This window comes from Eimeria necatrix, genomic scaffold, assembly GCF_000499385.1.
Source record: "Eimeria necatrix Houghton genomic scaffold, Enh_scaff532, whole genome shotgun sequence".
Lineage (NCBI taxonomy): Eukaryota > Apicomplexa > Conoidasida > Eucoccidiorida > Eimeriidae > Eimeria > Eimeria necatrix.
Genome location: NW_013654404.1, coordinates 1 through 20,000, shown reverse-complemented (window position 1 = coordinate 20,000; position 20,000 = coordinate 1). Strand labels below are relative to the sequence as shown.

Below are 20,000 nucleotides of genomic sequence, written 5' to 3'. Positions count from 1 at the left end.
AAATAAATATAAGTATCAATGTAGATATATACACAAATAAAAATGCATATAAATCTAAATATAAATAATCTCTAAATGTTCAGATATAGATACAAGTAAAGATATAAAAACAGATATATAAAGAGGTAAAAGTAAATATACAAAAAAAGAAATAAAAGCAAACAAAGCACAAATAAAGATAAAACACAAATTTAAATAAAAATAAATACAAATAAAGAAATAAATATGTAAATGCAAATTGAGATATAATGCCGTTAATGCATGCATGCAAATATACGCACAAAGTCTGGGGTGTAGGTACAGCCGGCGACTTTGGCAAAAAAGGAAAAAGAGAAAAAGGCAAAGACAGAAATGCAAAAAGACAAAAATGTTTTTTCTCAGATAAATATGGAAAGAATTTAAGACTTAAATGGAATTATATAATGCATGCATGCAAATCTGCATGCAAAATGCAAAAGTGTGAAGAGAGGGTCAGCATTTGCTGCTGCTGCGCTGCAGCAGCAGCAAATGTGCAAAAGGCGGACTGAGTTGAATTAAAACGGAAATAAGGAGTTTTAAACCACCAAATGCATCAAATAATCTCAAAATTAATCTCAAAATAATCTCAAAATTAATCTCAAAACTTATTTGTCAAGAGTAGAAAGGCCCCCAACCAGCAGCAAATTCGAAGGAGTGAAGTTGCATGCGCGGAAGGCCACAGCGCGCCCGTACAGACACTGCAGCAGCAGCAGCTGCGAGGGGCCCCCGGGCCCCACACGGGGGCCCCCCGCCCCACTTCCTGTGGGGGGCCCCTCGGGGCTTTCGCCTCCGCGGCGGGGGCCCCCCCCTCGAGATGCTGCAGCAAACATCCAAACACGCACGGTCCTGCTGCTGCTGCTGCTGCTGCTGCTGCTGCTGGGAGCACTGGTCTCAGGAGCGGTGCTGCTGCTGTTGCTGCTGCTGCTGCTGCTGTGATCATTGCTGTCGAGAGGGGCGAATTTGCTATTGCTAGTACTACCACTGCTGCTGCTGCTGCTGCTCCTGATGCTCCTGCAAGCACTGGTGTCACGAGCGCTACTGCTGCTGCTGCTGCTGCTGCTGCTGCTGCTGCTGCTCACCTGCTGTTGTGTCCCAGAGGAGCACGCGCCCGTCTCCTGTGGCTCCGGCAAGGAGGGAGGAGTTGTAGCAGAAGGAGAGGGACTTCGCGTAGGTTGCTGCTGCTGCTGCTGCTGCTGCTGCGCTGCAGCGGCCCTCAGCAGCAAAGGCAGCAGCAGCAGCAGCATGAGCAGCAGGAAGAGACGCCGACCCCATCGACAACAGATTGCCAGAAGGGATGTCCCAAACGCACACGTTGCCTGTTTCATCTGCAGCAGCAGCCAAACCCTAAACCCTAAACCCTAAACCCTAAAAGCCTCAAGAGACCTGCGAGCTTTTCAGCGAGTTGTCTCTGCAGCATGCATGCAGTTAGATAAACGGTATTCCAAACCCTAGGCCAAACCCTAAACCCTAGACCAAACCCTAAACCCTAGGTGCCAGACCTGCTGCTGCAACAAGCCTTCCGTTGGGCGACGCGGTGAGCGCCGTCACCTCCTTGCTGCTGCTGCTGCAGCTGCTGCTGCTGCTGCTGCCGAGTGCTGCTCTCCCAGCAGCACTAAGCCACCTCGGGTCTAGCGGCCACCGCAGCGCGGCGTCTGAGCCGTTTCTTGCTGCTGCAGCAGCAGGCGTTGCTGCTGCTGCGCTGCCGAGCCCGCCGTCCCCTGCAGCAGCAGCAGCAGCAGCAGCAGCAGCAGCAGGCCTCGGCGGCGTCCAGCTTCTCACTGCATCTGCTGCTCGCAAATCGAAAAGCCGCACAACTCCGTCAGAAGCCCCCGTCAGCAGCAAAGAAGAATTGGGGTGTATGTACACCTTGGGCACATCTGTGGCACCCCCGGGGTGCTGCAGCAGCCGCAGCGGGAAAGAACGAGAAGTGCACCAGAGCCGCGCCACATTGTCCCCGCCCCCAGAAGCAAAGTAGTGCCTGCAGCAGCAGCAGCAGCAGCAGCAGCAGCAGCAGCCGCGGTGGGGGGGGCAGTGGGAGAGAGAGCGGCAGACACGCGCGAGCAGTCGCGGTCGCTCCGGGAGCAGCAGCAGCAGCAGCAGCAGCAGCAGCAGCAGCAGCAGCAGGCCCGCCCAAAGCCGTGGCAGCCTCAGCAGCAGCGCATCTGGGGTCAGCAGAAGCAACAGCGGAGGCAGCAGCAACCGACGTAGGTACTGCTGCTCCTGCTGCTGCTCCTGCTGCTGCTTGCACTGTTGCACAAGCAGCTGCAGGAGAAGCAGCACCCCTGCAGCAGCAGCAGCACCAGCAGCAGCAGCACCTGCAGCAGCAGCGCGAAATCGCCTCACCCCAGGGGGCTTGCTGCTAGGCTCCAGATGGGTGCAGTGGCCCCTCTGTACTGGCAGAGGGGCAGCATTTGCTGCTGCTGCTGCTGCTGCCTCTTCTTGCGGGTTGCTTCGGGCTCATCGTCTTCGCCCTCGTCGCTGTCTGAGGCTGCAGCGCCTTGCTGCTGCTGCTGCTGCTGCTGCTGCAGCTGCTGCAGCTCCTGAGAATAAGGAGTGGGCCACAAACGAATAACTGCGTCGCTGCCCCCAGTCAAAAGGCAGCGGTCTTCAGCTTCAGCAAATGTGAGGGCCAAGACCCTTCCCTCGTGGCCCACGAGCTTGTAGCAGCAGCTGCTGCTGCTGCTGCTGCTGCTGCTGCTGCTGCTGTTGCTGGAGGGGAGGCGCTGCGGCTTCCCCCCTCCCCCGTCCTCTTCCATCGACTCGTGCCCACCAGCAGCGGGGCCTGCTGCCTCGTCCATGTCGCTGCTGCTGCTGCTGCTGCTGCTCTTCTTAAGCAGCTCCAACGCCTTCGCCTCCGCTCGCTGCAGCAAACCAGCAGCAGCAGCAGCAGCAGCAGCTTTTCAGCGCGCTCTTGCCAGCTGCATTGAGAGCAGCGCCAGCTCACTATAATGCTCTCCAGCAGCAGCCCTCTCGCCTGCCGCAGCAGCAGCGCAAGCAGCAGCAGCAGCAGCAGCAGCAGCAGCAGCAACGGACTGGCTGCTGCGCAAGGTCCCACAGAAGCACTTGCCCCACACCCCCCAGCGCAGCAAAGCGGGGCCGCTGCTGCCCAAGGGCAATGCTGCTGGCTTCTATTTGAGTGTTCATGAAGCTGTAGCAGCAAACTGACGGCAGCTGGCTAGGGCTCAGCTGGGCCTGCAGCAGCAGCAGCAGCAGCAGCAACAGCAGCAACGTTGGCGACAGCGACAGCAGCAGCAGCAACAGCAGCAGCAACAGCAGCAGCAGAAGAGGCTGCCGCAGCACCAACGGCGGCTGCAGTGGGCCTAAGCAACGGCCCCAGCAGCTGCGAAGGCGCGCAGCAAGAGAAGCCGGGATGGATAAACAGCAGCAACAGCAGCAGCAGCAACAGCAGCAGCAGCCGTAGTGGCAGCAGCGGCACGAACAACAATAGCAGAAACAGCAGCAGCAAATGCTGCCGCAACAACAGCAACAGCAGCAAGAGCAGCCAGGAACGACAGGAACAACAGCAAGGGCAGTCAGCAGCACGAGAAGCAGCAGCAGGCGCAGGCAGCAACAGCGGCAGCAGCAAGAACAGCCAGCAACAACAGCAGCAACGGCAGCCAGCAACAGCAGCAACAGCAGCCAGCAAAAACACAAGCAGCAGCACGAGCAGCCTGCAGCAACAGCAGCGGCAGCGAGCACAGGCAGCAACAAAGGCAACAGCAGCAACAGCAGCCAGCACCAACAGCAGCCAGCAACAACAGCCACCACAACAAAAGCAGCAGCAGCACCAGCAGCAGCAGCCGCAGCAGCAGCAACAGCCACTGCAACAAAAGCAGCAGCAGCACCAGCAGCAGCAGCCGCAGCAGCAGCAACAACAGCCACCGCAACAAAAGCAGCAGCAGCACCAGCAGCAGCAGCCGCAGCAACAGCCACCGCAACAAAAGCAGCAGCAGCAGCAGCAGCAGCAGCAGCAGACCCTGTTTTCAGCCTGCGTCTTGAGCTGCTTGCGCAGCAGCAAAAACGCCTCCGTAGTTGCTTCTGGGAGAGGCAGCAAACAGCGATTTTCGACTAAGTCCGATTCCCTTAGAGCTTCTTGGCCCAGAACTCGGACTCGCTGCAGCAGCAAATTGCAAATGAGAATTAATTAATTCATTTTAAATAATTTATTTCAAATAATTCATTTAAATTAATTGAAATAATTATTATTTCAGTGAAATAATTTGTTGGAAAGGAATTATTCCCAAAAAATTCAAAATTCTAAAATTCCACCCAAGACAGCTGCAGCTGCTGCAGCAAAAGCTGCAGCTGCTGCAGCAAAAGCTGCAGCTGCTGCAGCAAAGGCTGCAGCAGCAAAAAGGAAAAATTAAAAAAAAGGAAATAAAAGAAATAAGAATAAGAAGAAATAAAAGAGATAATAAGAGATAAATGGAGGCAAAAAGAAATAAAAAAGATTAAAAAAAAGAGAAAAAAAAAAGAAAAAAGATAAAAATAAAAAATAAAAAAATGAAATAAATTAACCTTCATTTTTTCTCCATTGGGGAGAGTAAGCAGCACATCGTCTCTGTAGAGCTGCCTGGGCAGCCCCCAGAAGACGAGCCGCTGCTGCTGCTGCTGCTGCTGCAGCAGCAGCTGCTGCTGCTGCTGCGGGTAGTCAAGCCCCCGCAGGTGTGGGGCCCCAGCAGGTGCATGCAGCAGCCGCACTGAGGACTGCAGCAAAGACTCTAATGGCAAACTTCTTGTCTCCGACAACCAGCAGCGCAGCATTAAAAAGGACCGCCTGAGACGCACAAATGCACCTGCTGCTGCTGCTGCTGCTGCTGCTGCTGCTGCTGCTGCTGCTGCTGCTGTGGTTGTTGTTTTTCCTGGTGCTGCAGCAGCGGCGGCAGCTGCTGCCGCTGCTGCTGCTTATACAGATTAGGCTGACTGCGCTGCATGTGCTGCTGTTGCTGCTGGCATTGACAGCACGGCGCCGCTGCTGCTGCTGCTGCTGCTGCTTCGCGTGCAGCAGCAGCAGCAACAGCAACTGCGGAGGGAAGCAAAAGCGAAAAGGGAAAAAGAAACAAACTCACTCGGACAAATAAAGTGCATGCTTCTCTTCACCTTGAAAATAAGCAACCTGCTGCAGCTGCTGCGGGTGCTGCGGCTGCAGCTGCTGCAGCTGCTGCAGCAGCGCCGCGTGCCGGGCTGCATGCTGCGGCCCGTACACCCGCAGCAGCTCACGCGCTGCAGCAGCAGCAGCAACAGCAGCACAATCGTTTAATAGCAGCAGCAGCAGAAGCGAGACATTTTAGAAGAACAGCAGCAGCAGCAGCATGTTCAGCAGCAGCAGCGCCCTCTGCAGCAGCAATTGAGTGGCAAAGGAAAAGCCTGCGCAGGGCTGCAGCTAGTGGCTACTGCAGCGGCTGCAGGAGCAGCAAGAACAACGCCAGCAGCAGCAACAGCAGCAGCAGCAGCAGCAGCAGCAGCAGCAACAGCCATCGGGAGCACAGGATTGACAGCAACGCAGCCACAGACGCAAGCGCAGCCCCAGACGCAGCGGCGCAGTCAGCAGCAGCAGGCGCAGCAACAGCAGCAGCAGCAGCAGCAGCAGCAGCAGCAGCAGCAGCAGCAAGGCGGACCGTCAGTGGGGTTGATGAGCAAAGTGCGCTGGTAGATCTTCATCAAAACAGCAAATGCTGCATCCAGCAGCTCCTGCTGCATCTGGGGGTCCCAGAGGCCCAAGACCCAAGACACGAAGTGTACGTACAGCCGAGTGTAAGCAGCAGCAACCACGGGCCCCACACCTCGCGCTGCTGCTGCTGCTGCTGCTGCTGCTGCTGCTGCTGCGGGAGGGCCTCCGGAGTCCGGCGAGGAGTGCGCGCTCACGCCAGACGCAGGGGACGCGTCTTGCTGCGGAGGCGGCCTCTGCTGCTGCTGCTGCTGCTGCTGCAGCTGCTGCTGCTGCAGCTGCTGCTGCAGGTCCTGCAGCAGCTCGATCGGCACGCGGTACTTCGCAGCAAGAGCAGCTAGCTGCCCCTCCTGAGGGGGGCCCAAGTGCATATCTGCTGCTGCTGCTCCCACGCCCTCGCCAGCAGGGGCAGCAGCAGCAGCACTAGCTGCTGCTGCTGCTGCTGCTGCTGCGTCGCCTTCCATGGCTCCAGCAGCAAGGCGAAGAACAGCGTCCCCTTGCGCCTTTCGAAGCCCCAGCAGGGCGCATCTGCTGGCCCGTTGCTGCTGCTGCTGCTCCTCAAACTGGCCCCGAGAGCCGCAGCAGCAACAGCAGCAGCAGCAGCAGCAGCAGCAGCGGTCGCCGGGATCTTGAAGGACCTGAGGCAGACAGTGAAGGGCCCCTCAGCCCAAGAGAAAAGAAGACGCAGCAGTCTCTCCTGCTGCTGCTGTGGGGCCCTGCTGAGGAGCTCGCCAGTTGCTGCAGTTGCTGCTGCAGCAGCCGCTGCTGCTGCTGCTGTCCCAGCTGCCGCTGCCCTTCCTGCCTCAGCTGCTGCTGTTGGCCCGCAGCACCGGCTCCATCAATTCAAATACATTATTTAAAACATAAAATTTAGTATTTCTTTCTGCTGCCGAATATTTAATTCTTCAAAAAGGCCCTTGTTGCTGCATGCGCAGCAAGAAATCCCGGGGGCCCCCAGCGCCGAGGGGCCCCCTGGACCCTGGGGCCCCCAGCATGCCTGGGGCCCCCCAATGTCCCCGAATTATTCTCAGAAATTGCATTAATAAACTTAAAGTATTTTTAAAATCTTAACAGAAATGCTCAATGTGATCGCCGTGAGTCTTCTTCCAGCCGATGAACAGGCAGCAGCAGCAGCAGCAGCAGCAGCAGCAGCGAAAGAAGCAGCAACACGCGCACAACAGCAGCAGCAAAAGTACGGCCCAGCTGCAGCACGCAGCGCAGCAGCTGCAGCAGGCTTCACCCAGGCACAATTCCGGCCCCGCTGGGGGCCCCCTAAAGCCCAAAGGCTGTAGGAACTGTGGAAATCTAGGGGGCCCTCAGGGGGCCCCCATGGCTACAGGGGGCCCCCCGGGGGGCCCCCGGGAAAGACCCCCAGAGGGCCCCCGGGGGCCCCAGAGGGGCCCTGGGCAGCGAGAAAAGGATCATACAACATAACGTTTTTGCTGCTGCGAAGCTATTGCTGCTGCAGCAAAAGAGTTGTTTTTGCTGCTTCGTTAATGTATTCTATTTTCTTCCGGAGTGCCTGGAGAGGTGCTGCAGAAGCCCGTTTTTTGGGGTGTACGTACACCTGGAAGGCCTGTGGGCACTAGGCCTTTCTCTGCACTGCATGCATGCATTTGGGGCTGCAATTAGTTGATTAAAAGCTACCTTTTGCTGCTGCTGCACTGTTGCTGCAGTAGACTCCTCAAAAGTCTATTCTAATTGAACAAATTAAAATCTTTCTAAGTCGAGAAAACGCAAAAAGACACTCTGTTGCCTGTACGTACACCTGAGCACACGTGCATGCAGCTTCGCCTACAAATGCATGCAAAGCTTCTGAAATTGAATGCAATCATGGGGCTGCATGCACAGCTGCATGCACAGCTGCATGCACAGCTGCATGCAGAGCTGCATGCAAAGCTGCATGCAGCAAAGGTGCGTTTTGCTTCCTGCCGGTGCCCTATTCTGCTGCTACTACTTAGTGTCCAGTGCGCCCAAAGCTAAGTAGCAGCAGCACGCAGCAGCAGCACGCAGCAGCAGCAGCAGCAGCAGCAGCAGCAGCACGCGTGGCTGCCGGTGCGGCAGCATATAAGCCAGCCTTCACATCAACGCATATTAAGGTCGAATGGCAACTGCAGGCAAAGGCTGCCGCATGCAGTGCACTAAATTTTTTCGGGAGGCTTACAGCAGCAACTGCTGCTTCAGCAGGGGCTGCTGCTGCTGCTGCAGCAGCAGCAGCTCGAGCTGCAGGAGCAGCGCAGCACCACTGGGCCTGCAAAAGGGACGTAAGCTGCTGCAGCACTTGATGCTGCTGCTGCAGCTTCTGCTGCTGCCGCTTCTGCTTGCCTTGCAGTGGCTAAGGGTCCTATACCTGCGAAGAGCTGCTGCTGCTGCTGCGGCTGCTGCGGCTGCTGCTGCTGCAGCTGCTGCTGCTCTGGGCCACGGGGCCCCTCAGCAGTGTGCATACCTGCTAACGCTGCGGTAGCTAATGTCCTGCGGCAGCGAAGCAGCAGTTGCTGCTGCTGCAGGGTGTGGGGTGAGTGGGAAAGATTTGTCTCTAAAGCTGCAAAGGCTTTCGCTGCGCCATACTCGGGGCTGCGAAGGCCCTGCTGCTGCTGCTGGGTTGCTGCTGCTGCTGCACAGGGGCAGCGGGCTCAGCAAGTGCCGCGGCAGCAAGGGACTGGGCCCCCTTCCTGTGTCATGAAACACCGTTGCTGCTGCTGCTGCTGCTGCTGCTGCAGTTGGTGTTTCCTCCTCTTCCCTGTTCACTAGAGGGGAAGTGAGCGACGTGCTGCGCCGCTGCGCATTGCCCCACCGGTGCATCATGAGCAGCCGCTGCTGCTGCTGCTGTTGCTGCTGCTGCTGCTGCTGCTGCTGCTGCTGCTGGCGGTGCTCGGTGGCCGTGTAGTAGTAGGGGCCCCCCTGGTGAACCCCGTAGGCCTGCGCAGGCGCACTTAGCATGGGGGCCCTTCCTGGGGGCCTCCCCCTGCTGCCGGTGAAAGCAGCAGCAGCACTACAGGCAGCAAAATGTGTCTTGCTGCTCTCTGCTGCTCCGCTAGAAAGGGCCTCCAGTTGCGGGCCTGCGTCCGCCAAAAGCCAGCCTGTTGCTGCTGCTGCTGCTGCTGCTGCTGCTGCTGCTGGGGGCCCCGACGCTGTGGGTGGCGCGCTCTCGCAGCTGTGCCCTATGGGGGCCTGCCAGTTCGTGCTGCGCTGCACCTGGGGGCCCCCGGGGGGCCCCCTTAGGGGGCCCCCAGGGGGTCCCACCATGTGAGGGGCCCCCTGAGGGGCCCCACCGTGGGGTACTGGGAGGGGCCCCGGCCACTGGCGGCTGCGGGAAAGAGGGGGCAGGCGGGGAGACGCAGACAGCCAACAGACTTCGTCGTGCTGCTGCTGCTGCTGCTGCTGCTGCCACTTTTGCTGCATGCTCAGCAGCCGCTGCTGTTGCTGGTGTAAATCCCGGGGGTGCCTCAAGGCAGTGCCTATGGGGTAGTTCCTCAACTGCAGACTTTGCTGCAGTTGCTGTTGGTGTTGTTGCTGCTGCTGCATTTGTTGGTGTCGCTGCTGCTGCTGCTGCTGCTGCTCATGCTGGGATTGATGTGCGTAGGGAGAGGAGCACCCCAAAATAGAATCGTTGCTGCTGAAGCGCTGCTGCTGCTGCTGCGGAGCACACATTTGTTGCTGCTGGAGTGGCGGGTATTCTCCCCATGCAGTACCGGATGAAGTTGCTGCTGCTGCCGCTGCTGCTGCTGTGTTGTGCAGAGCCGGCCAGAGCTGCGGCTGCTGCAGCGTCCGCTGCTGTTGCTGCTGCTGCTGCAACATCGAATTCGTGTCTGCCGTCATGTCAGGGACATTGTTGCTGCTGCAGGTGCTTGACTTCGTGCTCGTGCACGTGGAGAATGTCTCTCCTGACTGCTCTCTTAGCTGCAGCAGCTGCTGCTGCAATTGCTGCTGCTGCTGCTGCTGCGGCTGCTGCAGCGGCTGCTGCTGATGCAAAAGAGGTTGGGAACCATGTGACCTTCGAGCAACATGACTCGGGGAAGCAAATAAGCTTGTGCTGCTGCCGTAATGCTGCAGCTCTTCCTGCTGCTGGCTGTGGCTGTCCCAAGCAGCTGACAGTGGCGCCCCCTCCACAGTAGCCGGCAGAGGCCTGCTGCAGCTGCAGCTGCTGCTGCAGCAGCTGCTGCAATTACTGCTGCAGTTGCTGCTGCAAGTGCCGCCACTGCTGCCTGTCCTGCGACCTCGCTGCACCGGCACTAGGTGGGCTCCCTGCGCTGGAAGCTGCTGCTGCTGCTGCTGCTCCTGCTGCTCCTGCTTCCCCTGCTGCTTTTGCTGCTGCTGCTGTTGGCAGCTGGAGGGAGACACCTGAGGAGACTTACTTTTCATGTCGTGGATGCATGCTGCCAGATGCTGCCGCTGCTGCTGCAGCGCGCGGTGCTCTTCCAGCAGCTGCTGGTGAAGCTGCTGCTGCCTATACAGCTGCTCTGCTGCAGCTGCTGCTTTGCTAATATCCCCCACACTCTCTTCTGTGAAAATTTCCGCCTTTACCTGCTGCTCTTGCTGCTGCTGCTCCTGCTGCTGCTGCTGCTCCTGCTGCTGTTGATGCTGCTGCTGCTCCTGATGCTCTGCTGCCTCTGCTGCTTGCGTCTGTGTTGCTTCTGGCGTTGTTGGTGCTGCTGCTCCTGCTGCTGTGTAGGAGGCGAAAGGAGACACAGCAGCGGCAGGCAGGAACTTCTGCTGCTGTTCCAGCTGTTGTTCTTCCTGCTGCTCCTGCTGCGGCTCTTGTTGTTCGCGCTGCTCGTGATCCTGTTTCCGCTGCTCTTGCTGCTGCTGCTGCTCATCGCTCTCATTTTGCAGTAACAGCAGCTGCTGCTGTTGCTGCTGCTGCTCCTGTAAAATTAGCCTAGCGGTTGCCTGTCTGTGTTCTTGCTTCAATTGCTCGTGCTCCGCCTGAAGCTGAGCTATTTTAAGTTGCTGCGACTCCAGCTGCCTCTGCTGCATTTGCTGCAGCAGCTGCTGCTGCAGCAAGTGATCCAGCAATATTTCGGGGGCAACTTCAGTATCTTCCGTGTGCTGTTGCTGCTGTTGTTGCTGTTGCTGTTGCTGTTGCTCTGCCGCTTCCAGTAGTTGGTGAGGTTCAAGTTCGTCTTGCTGCTGCTCTTGCTGCTGTTTGTTGGACTCCTGCTGCTGCTGCTCCTGCTGCTGTAGGCTAAGTTGCTCAGCTGTCCTGTCTGAGGCTTGGCTTTGTGGCGAAACGTTGGCGTTTAGCTCTTCTGCAGCTGCGTCACCAGGCCCTTGTTTTGCTGCTTCTGCTGCTGCAGGGGTGGCTGGGCCCTCTGGGGCAGCAGCAGCAGCAGCAGCAAGAACTGCTGCTGCTGCTGGTGAAGCAGCAGGTGATCCTTCGCTCTCAGCTCGCCGGAGTATCCGGTGGCTCTTGGTAGGTGATTCACAGCAGCAACAGTAGTCATCTTTATTGTTCGGGGTTTGCTGCTGCGTCTCATCCCTCGCAGCAGCAGCAGCAGCAACCACAGCGGCAGCAGCAGCAGCTGCTGCTGCCGCTGCTGCAGCGGCAGCGTTGTGTTCGCTTGCAGGAGTTGAAGGTTCCCACAAGGAAGTGGCGTTGGGTTCCTTCTGCTGCAGCTGCTGTTGCTGCTGCTGATGCCAGCAAGACACGACGTCGCCCATGGGCAGCGCCTCTACCTGTTGGTGCTGCCTCAGCTGTTGCTGTTGCAGCAGGTGCTGCTGCAGTTGGTGTTGTTGGTGCTGCTGCTGCGCTGCAGCAGCAAAGAGTAGCCGGTGCACCGTGTTTGAAGGGCTCGAGGGAGTGGCTGAGGTGTCTAGACAGCCCGTGGGAAGGGCTAACTCCCCACAGGCTGTGCACCTTTGTGGGGTTTGCTGCTGCAGCGGGAACGCAGCAGGAAGTTCAGTTAATTCAAGTGTCATTGTAGGGCTGGAGGGGCAAGAAAGAGACCTCCGCAGCAGCCCACCGGAGGCAGCAGCACAGCAGCGACGTGGGGGGCTGTGCGCAGCGAGCCCGGCAGCAGCAGCAGCAGCAGCAGCAGCAGCCCCGGGTAGAGCCCCCTCTGCGGTGCCGATTTGGTTTTTGTGTCGCTCCCTCTGTTTGTGTCTCTGGCTGTGGAGCAGCTGGAGCTGTTGGTGGAGCTGTTGGTGGAGATCCGTGCGCTGCCGCTGCTGCTGCTGCTGCTGCTGCTGCTGTTGCTGCTGCTGCTGCTGCTGCTGCTTCTGGGGCGCGCTGTGGACGCCGTGCTCCAGCATCTCGCGAAGCACCCGCACCTCCTTCTTGAGCGCCTGCAGCACCTGAGGCATGTCAGTGAGCTGGTTGGGCTTTGCAGAAAGCCGCACTGCCTTCGCCCGCACTGCCAGCCGCAAAGTCGCAAGGGTTTCTCTGATGCAAAGTGAAGAAGGCGAAACTGTGCAGATGAAAGTTGTGAAGCAGCCGCCCCCCAAGGACTCCTGCAGCAGCCGCGTGAGTGCGGAGGACCTGAACGAGACCGTGGTGCCTTCCTGCAGCGCAGCAGCAGCCCGCAGCACCGCAGCCAGCTCCAGCCGCAGCAGCAGTGCCTGCTGCTGCTTGCTGCTGCTGCAGCAGCTGCAGCGGCAAAACACACGCGGGGCTCTTTCGACTCAGCTTACCGAGTTCAACTGCTGAATGCACAAAATTAATGCAGAAAGACTCCGGTTTATCGCCCCAACTTCCTCCATGTGGCTCCGCGCCAAACTCTTCATTGTGTCGCATCGCTCATTTCCTAAACACAAACAGCAGCAAAACAATCGACATTAAGCTTGCACGCGAGCTGCTGGCTAGCTGGCTAGCTGGAGAGCTAGCGATCTCGCTGGCTTGCTCGCTGGGTAGTTGGGGTTTCAGCCTGGGTAACTGGCGCGCCAACTACGTGGCTGCCAACTATGTGGCTAGCTGGCTTGCTAGGTAGGTGGTTAGCTAGTTAGCTGGCTAGCTAGGTAGCTGGCTAGCTGGCTTGTTGGCTAGCTCGGTAGTTGGCCTGCTAACTGGGTAGCTAGCTGGCTCGCTAGCGAAGTGGCTAGCTAGCAAAGACTAAGAGGGAGACAAACGAGTAAAAACATTGCAGCCTTGGAAACAGAAGTGGAGAGGACAGGCAGCGAGAATATTCATAAGATCAAATTATTTCCAAACAGATATAGATTAACGGTTTTTCAATGGCTAGCCACAAAGAGATCGAAAAAAAGGCAAAAGGGAGGCGAGAGGAGACGAAGAAAGTGGCAAATAAAAAGCAACTAGGAGGAGAAAAAACCAAAGAAAGAAACTGCAGCACGAGTACCACAAAATCTAAGGGGGCTAGCCAGCAGAGAAAGCCCTGCAGGCAGCGGGACGGCAACTTTAACAAAAAGCTGCTGCTGCTGCTGCTGCTGCTGCTGCTGCAGCTGGAGTGCAGTCGCTGACCTGCCAGGTCCACCAAGTTGAGTCGGGCTTGTCTAAAAATGTGTTTGTTGTTCGGCAAGGACTGGCGTAGCTCCACCTGAGAGCAGCAAAAGCCCCACGTGCAGCGCAGCTTTGCATGCAGCAGCAAATCCAGAGCCCCTGCTCCTAACCTCAATTTCCCTAAATGTGGGGCCCCACAGCCCCTGCTGCTGTTTGCTGCTATCCCAAGGCTGGAGTTGAATAGCTTTGGGGCCCTTGGAGCTATGCTACTAGCGGCTTTCTGCGCTTCAACGCCGCAGATGGCCTGATCCCGAACTCTAAACCCTAAACCCTCAACCCTCAACCCTGAGCATTAAACCCTAAACCCTAAACCCTAAACCCTTGAGGCCCTGAGGCGCTTCCGCACCTGGAAGATGGCGTGGCTTCTGCTGCTCATGGGGTTCATTCTAGTAGCTCTAAAAGCCCTATAGAAAGTGCCCCGCAGCAGCAAATGGACCAGTTCTTCACAAGAGTGGACTTCGAAGAGCTGCAGGCCCTGGAAGATGCAGAGAAAAAAAATAAAACAAAAAAGATCCAATTAGAAGCAAAACGCATGCAAAAGGGAAGCAGCAGGAAAACGCATGCACACTGGCGCCAAAAAGCTTGCATGCACAAGCAACAGGAAAGCTGCACGGGGAAGCCAAAGAATAAAATATTGAAAAAGCCAGACAGCAGCAGCTAGCTGCAACTAGCAGCAGAAAGCAGCAGCCAGCAACAGCCAACAGCAGCTAGCACCAGGCAGCAGCAACTAGCAGCAGCCACCAGCAGCCAGCAGCAGCTAGCAACGGCCAGCAGCAGCTAGCAACACCTGGCAACAGCCACCAGCGACTGGCGGCAGCAGGAAGGAGCAGCCAGCATTTGAAAATAAAATAAAAATATGAAAATGAAATTGAAATGGAAATGTCACAGAGGCACTATCTCTGGGTCTCAGGCGCACCTGGACTATCGTGGCCGTCGGGTTTGTGGGGCTCTTTACAATGGTGAGGGGCGTTGCCTTGGCTGTGGGGTCCTGCGCAGAAGAAAACAGAGGAATCTGCTGCCGCTGTTACTGCTGCTGCGGCTGATGCTGCTGCTGCTGCTGCGGCTGCTGCGGCTGCTGCTGCGGCTGCTGCTGCTGCTGCGGGTGCAGGGTCTTACTGCGAGCAGGTCCACGAGCTTGTCATTGTAAACTTGAATGTAAGAGGCGAAGATGCGAACTTGAGACGAGCTGTCTTCCCCGTACCGGCTTCGCACTCTGCAGCAAAATGGACACTTCAGGCGTGGGAGTTGAGTTCGTGCTGCTAATGGTGCTGCTGCTGTTGCTGCCGCTGTTGCTTCTGCTGTAGCTGTTGCTGCTGCTGCCGTTGCTGCTGGGTCTATCACTTACAGTTGGACTATTCTTTCGCAGGCCCTCGGGATGATCCCACAGGACTTGGAGTTCAGCAGTGCAGGAATGCGGCTGCAACGCAAACACCCCTCTCCACAGGCCCCAAACCCTAAACCCTAAACCCTAAACCCTAAACCCTAAGCCCTCTGAGCCTCAGCCTCCGTGCCTGAGCCGCTCTAGCCCGAGTCCCACCAGCCTCTGCAGCCCAACCCCAAACCAACCCCAGCCCCAAACCCTAGCGGGAAACCCCAGCCCCAAACCCCAGCCCCAAGCCCCAGCCCCAAACCCTAGCGGGAAACCCTAGCGGGAAGGCGGGAGTCTGACTTGGTGGCGGCAGCGAGTCTTTTCTGGACGAGCTGGAGCCTGGCGAGTTTGCTGCTGTGTTGAATTTTGGGGTCTGCGCAGCCGCAGCCCTTGATGAGTTCGGGCCCCAACATCGTGAAGGTCTTGCCCGTGCCAGTCTGGCCGTGCGCAAAGACCGAACAGCTGTAGCCCTCCACCACCCGCTCGATGCAGCGCTCCACAGGGCCCCACACGTCCTGCTGCCCCGCAGCAGGCCCGAAGACTCCGTCGACTTCGAAGGCCCAGCGCTGGCGGCGCAGCGCGTCGGAAAGCTCCACGCGGGAGCGCGAGGGGCAGCGCAGCGCCAGCGGGGCTTCGAGTTCGCGGCCCTGGGGGGGCCGCACCCGCACGAAGGTGCGGATCCGCCCGCTCAGCGGCGGCGGCGCCCCGCTCATCCCGCCAAACCCTAAACCCTAAACCCTAAACCCTCCCAAACCTAACGGACCCGCGACCGCCGCACACGCTCAAGCCCACGCGCCAAGCGCCGACAGACCATAGGCACCCGCAACGCCAAGCCCGACCCGCCGCCTCCGCCTCCTGCGCCTCCTGCTCCCCCGCCGCCCGCTGCTGCTGCTGCTGCTGCTGCGGCTGCTGCGGCTGCTGCGGGTGTGGATGCGGGTGGGCTGGTGTTGTGGAGATGGCCGGGGAGGGCGGCACGGAGAGGACCACAGGGTGGAAAAGTCTTCGGGGGGGAGAAAAGCCCAGCTGACACTCCTTCTCGTGAAAAGCCGCGGTGCTGCAGCTTCTGCGGCTCCTCAAGCGGGTCCGGCTGCTGCTGCTGCTCGCGCTGCTGCTGTCGGTCGAGTGACGCACGCCCGGCAGTGCTTGGGCAGGCGGTTCGGCGTGAGGTTGAGGAAAGAGACAAAGTTGGGGGGAAGCAAGCAAAGAGATTCGCAAATAAAGAGGAGAAATAAAGGGATTTAGGGGCTCAGGTGCCGCAACGTCAGTGTCGGCTGCGCCTCCGCTGCTGCTGCCGCCGGAGTCCCTCTCTGCCTGCTGCGGCTCATCCCTGGTGCTGCAGCAACAGTCCTATGAACGCCAACTCCGACCCCTGAGAATAACTAAATAGAGCAACGCCGCACAACCAACAGCAGCGACGCCAGGAGCTGTCGCTGGTGCGGCTGCTGCTGCTGCAGCCAACCAGCTGCACTGCCGCAGCCGCCGCAGCAGCAGCAGACGGTGGCCTGGCCTTCTTTCTGGCTTCCTTCTTTGGCGCTGGAGATCACCGTATCTCAGTCGAGCTCATAAATGCATTTTTTAAACACAAAAAAAGCAAAGAAAACCGCCAAACACCCAACTATTGGGGCCGCTGCCGCATCGGAGGACCGCCGACTCGGCGAGCGGACCGGCGGGCGAGCGATGGCCGAAAGGTCTTCGGGGGCGCAGCGACCAAAATGAGTCTTATTAATGCATTGAAATAGTCAATATAGCAAAACAACTCAAATAAAAGGCCATTTTGCGCCGTTTTGTAAACCCGCAGGCCTCAGGCTGCAAAGTTGAACTGCTAATTCACCCCAATAAGGCGCAGCAGCCAACCACTGCTCCTGCTCCTCAAGCCCTGTTTATTTCCTGTCAGATTAGCTCAAATTCACCATTTATTTGCATTTTAATATAGATAAATCAGCGGATTCAAATCGATTGAGGCAGTCTTCCCACCAGGTTAACCCGCAGTTGGTTCCTGCAGCCGCTGCAGCTCTGCTGCACAACAAATCGCGAGGCCAACGACTTCACGGCGCCAGGCTGCTTATCTACGTACGGCAAGAGCGACTCCGTTTCATTCTCCTTTGCTTTTGAATAAGTTTAAACTGATCCAGTTGATCCAGCAAATTTGCAAGATTCCATGGCGAGTCGCCAAAAGACGAGGCATTTGAGATTAGCCATAGCACAGATCGACGACCCTGTTCCGCAGTCGGCCAGTGCGCAAACAGCTGCTAACCCTCGAACTGCACAAATCTATTATTGGGTAGTTTAGCCACTGGCATGTTCACCGACTGCAGCAGCAGACGACGGCAGCAGCAGTAGCGGCGAATATGTTGCAGGTTGAAAATCACTTGCACGCAAAACGAATTCTCGTTTTTTCGCCCACCTTCCATCTCTGTTTTCTACTTATATGAGTATATTAGGGAAAAGACAATTTTTAGTCAGTTTTTGCACAAGAGAACAGAGCAAACGCCCTATGTGCCGACCGGGTGCCTTCCCGCTACTCTAGGGAGGCAGAATATATGGAAGCAAGTACAGAGCTAGACAATGCTGGCACTGTTACTGGTAGTGATGTTTCTGTTGTTGCTGTTGCTGCTGATTGGATTGCTGCGGGTTTTGCTGAGTTCGGAGAGTGTCGCTGCCGGAGTGCTGCAGCAGCACGCTTACAAAACAGCTACTACTGCTGCCGCCGCCACCCCGGGATTTGCAGCAGCAGTTGCTGCATGAACTCTCGAGAATAAGGCTACCATTGGGGAGTCGACAAAGGCTTTTCGGAATGTTTACGGACGCGGGAGACTGCCCCTAGTTCGCAATTTTGGGCAAACGGGTTGCGGTTTAGGGTTTGGGATTTGGACGTGAGTGTCGAGTCGAGACGCTGTACAGCTCAAGGCTGCATTTTGTCGCCTCATCTTTGTCTTAGTTTTGGGTACGTAACTCCCTTCTTCCTGCAGATGACAACCACTCTTCTGGCAGCCGCTGGGGTCAAGGGTTTAGGAATTCCCATTTGCGTATAGGGTTTGTGCTGTGTCGCGACCCACCTGACTGTCTTTCTTTCTTTAACTTTCTCGAGGTACTCTGTCAACGTTACTTTTTTTTCGGGTCCATCGTATTTTCTGTCGTCTTCCCCAAAGATGGCCTGGATCTCCTGAGATCGCGGATCAACAACTTAGGGTTTACGGTTTACGGTTTACGGTTTAGGATGGGCATTCGCGCAGCTTGAAGACTCAGACTCTCAGCTACACTATTGCGCCGTGAAAGATAAAGTGTAAGGCACTAGTGGCCATAGCTTAAGCCTCATTTCCCAAACTTTTGTTGATTTCCAGCCCTTCAACCCTAGGTCCCGAACACTCACTTGCTCCAGTAGCTCTCTCCCGAATCTGACAAAAAGAATCTGTAGAGTTTGTTCTACACTAATTTCTCCCTTCAGCTCTTTGTCATACATCAGGTACTGCACTACATGAAAAAAATTGCGGGGCTCGAGGCCTGAAGAGGCAACAGCAGCAACAGCACTTGCAGCAGTGGCAGCAGCACGACCAGTAGCATCGAAAGCGGCAGCAGCACGAATTGCCACAGAACACGCGTCAGTGGCCGTCGGGAAGATGAGGCATCCGGCAGCAATAGCAGCAGCACTGGCGGCAGCAGCAGTAGCAGCAGCAGAAACGCAAAATGCCTTTTCGAGTGCGCAGCTGTCTGCCTCTAGAATTTTAGAACTTGGGAGGTGGGAACTAGTCAAGCATGGCTTTTTAATAGCAAAGGATCTAAAATTCATTATTTGCAGAGTTTGTGCTTTTCCTGCCCGTAACATCAGTGGTCCCTCTTTGGTAAAGAGTAAGGAACTCCTGCCAGCTAATAGACCCGTCGAGATCTTCATCCACTTCCCAGAGCATCACCTCCACCTCATGCTGCAGCAGCAGCAGTAGCAACACTGGCAGCAGCAGCACCCAGCCCACTAAAGCTTTGGCCTTCCACTGAGCGGAGAACTGCTAAAAAGCATTGCAGTCTCAGCAGCAGCAGCTGCTGCAGCTGCTGGTGTCGTTGCGACTGCTGAGAGCTGGCTGCTGCTGTTTCCGCGAGGTCCCGCTGCAACAGCTGGGCTTTGCTGCTGCTACATATTGTATTTATTGTATTTATGTGTAGAGGCATAAGGAGAGAAAGTATACATTTGCATCGTGGTGGATCAGGCCTCCATTTCTCAATGTTAATGTAAAGTGTCAATTTAACACTTTGTCTCGCTCCGCCTCTGTCTTCGTCTTTTTCTCTATTAACGCTTTATCTGCATATCTCTTGTTTGCCTGGTTCTAATTTTTATGTATGCATTGAGTGTCTATGAGAGCCATGAGCTATTCAGAATGCCCGGCAAGGGAGCCCCCTTGCTGGGATCTTAGTCTATTGCGGTGTGGTTTGGAGGGTAGCTTGCCTTCGTAACTTTGTGGTGTAGGCGGGATAAAGTTACAAGGACGTCATGGGGGCTGATCTTCCCGTCATTGTCGGCGTCTAGGGCTTGGAAGGCTCTGCGGAGAGCCTCCAGTTCAACCTGGCTCGGCAGGTCATCGGAGGTGGGGTTGTTGGCATTGCTGCTAGTGCTGGGCATTCTCGAGGAATGCGCTTAGTAAATGGTCTCCAGCCGGCAAAGAAACACTGGGAAGAGCAGCAACAGCAGCAGCAGCAACACAAGCAACCACAGCAACAGCAGTACCAAACGGGGCTTCCTGCTGGCTCAAATTAGCACAGAGTCACTTTTTCTAGCCCAAAGGTTTTCTACTGCAACTTAAACGTTTCCCGGAGGCAATATTGACGATGGTTTTTCTAGGGGAAGGTCCAGCAGCGCGCAGCGAGCACTGGGTTGCAGATGGGGCTGCTGCATACGACGTTCACAAAGGGCCAAGAATCTGCTTTTCGCAGTTTTATACAATTAAATTTTAAAAAGAAAGCAAATAAAAAAATGATTTGAGGAGAAGTAAATGCCTATTTCGCCTTCAAATGGCTGCCTGAGCCCTACCTAGCTGGCAGTCACCGACTGGGGCCCTGGCTAGCTCACGCCCATGTGTACGTACGACGCAGAAAGCCAACCCATCAGCATGCACACTGGTTCCCCCCTTTTATTTGTACAATATTTCATCGACTACTGGGGGGCAACAGTGGAAAGAAGGCCAATACAAACGCAGCGGGCCCCACAGCCAAGGTCACTCCAGCGCCCCTGAGGCCCACGAACCACCCTGAGCGGGGCTTCGCAGCTGAAGCGACGCAAATCCTGCGTTTTGGAGTTCCTGCAATCTTTATAGTCTATTTATTTTGTGCCTGGGTCGGGGAAACGGCTGGAAGACACTGCCTGGCCGCAGCTGGTCTTCCATCTGCAACTGTTACACGGTTGTATGTGGCTCTGTGGCTGCTACTGCTCCTGTAGTTGTAGCTGACCTTGTCGCTTAAAGTTGAACTGTGAATTCAGCCGGTCCTGCGTTTCTGTAGCTGTATGA

The 20,000-nt window shown here is 56.5% G+C and overlaps 4 protein-coding genes across 4 annotated transcripts; 1 reads left to right on the top strand and 3 right to left on the bottom strand.

Moving 5' to 3' along the window:
• Positions 1 to 1,053: 1,053 nt before the first annotated feature.
• Positions 1,054 to 2,816, bottom strand: ENH_00061290 (TAF5-like RNA polymerase II, p300/CBP-associated factor (PCAF)-associated factor, related; the record flags this gene model as incomplete). The annotated part of the gene is made up of 3 exons (XM_013582000.1): positions 1,054 to 1,343; positions 1,518 to 1,996; positions 2,362 to 2,816. The coding sequence occupies 3 exons, from the start codon at positions 2,814 to 2,816 to the stop codon at positions 1,054 to 1,056; spliced, it is 1,224 nt and encodes a 407-aa protein (XP_013437454.1).
• Positions 2,817 to 2,966: 150 nt separating this feature from the next.
• Positions 2,967 to 4,166, top strand: ENH_00061280 (hypothetical protein; the record flags this gene model as incomplete). The annotated part of the gene is made up of 2 exons (XM_013581999.1): positions 2,967 to 3,066; positions 3,217 to 4,166. 2 exons carry the CDS (start codon positions 2,967 to 2,969, stop codon positions 4,164 to 4,166), a joined length of 1,050 nt encoding a protein of 349 aa, XP_013437453.1.
• Positions 4,167 to 4,275: 109 nt separating this feature from the next.
• ENH_00061270 (hypothetical protein) lies at positions 4,276 to 6,150 on the bottom strand (the record flags this gene model as incomplete). The annotated part of the gene is made up of 5 exons (XM_013581998.1): positions 4,276 to 4,359; positions 4,537 to 4,725; positions 4,815 to 5,041; positions 5,119 to 5,241; positions 5,637 to 6,150. The coding sequence occupies 5 exons, from the start codon at positions 6,148 to 6,150 to the stop codon at positions 4,276 to 4,278; spliced, it is 1,137 nt and encodes a 378-aa protein (XP_013437452.1).
• Positions 6,151 to 8,116: 1,966 nt separating this feature from the next.
• On the bottom strand, positions 8,117 to 15,221 carry ENH_00061260 (kinesin motor domain-containing protein, putative; the record flags this gene model as incomplete). Its single annotated transcript, XM_013581997.1, has 7 exons — positions 8,117 to 12,187; positions 12,317 to 12,429; positions 13,101 to 13,176; positions 13,486 to 13,614; positions 14,056 to 14,127; positions 14,256 to 14,352; positions 14,809 to 15,221. 7 exons carry the CDS (start codon positions 15,219 to 15,221, stop codon positions 8,117 to 8,119), a joined length of 4,971 nt encoding a protein of 1,656 aa, XP_013437451.1.
• Between the last annotated feature and the right edge of the window lie 4,779 nt (positions 15,222 to 20,000).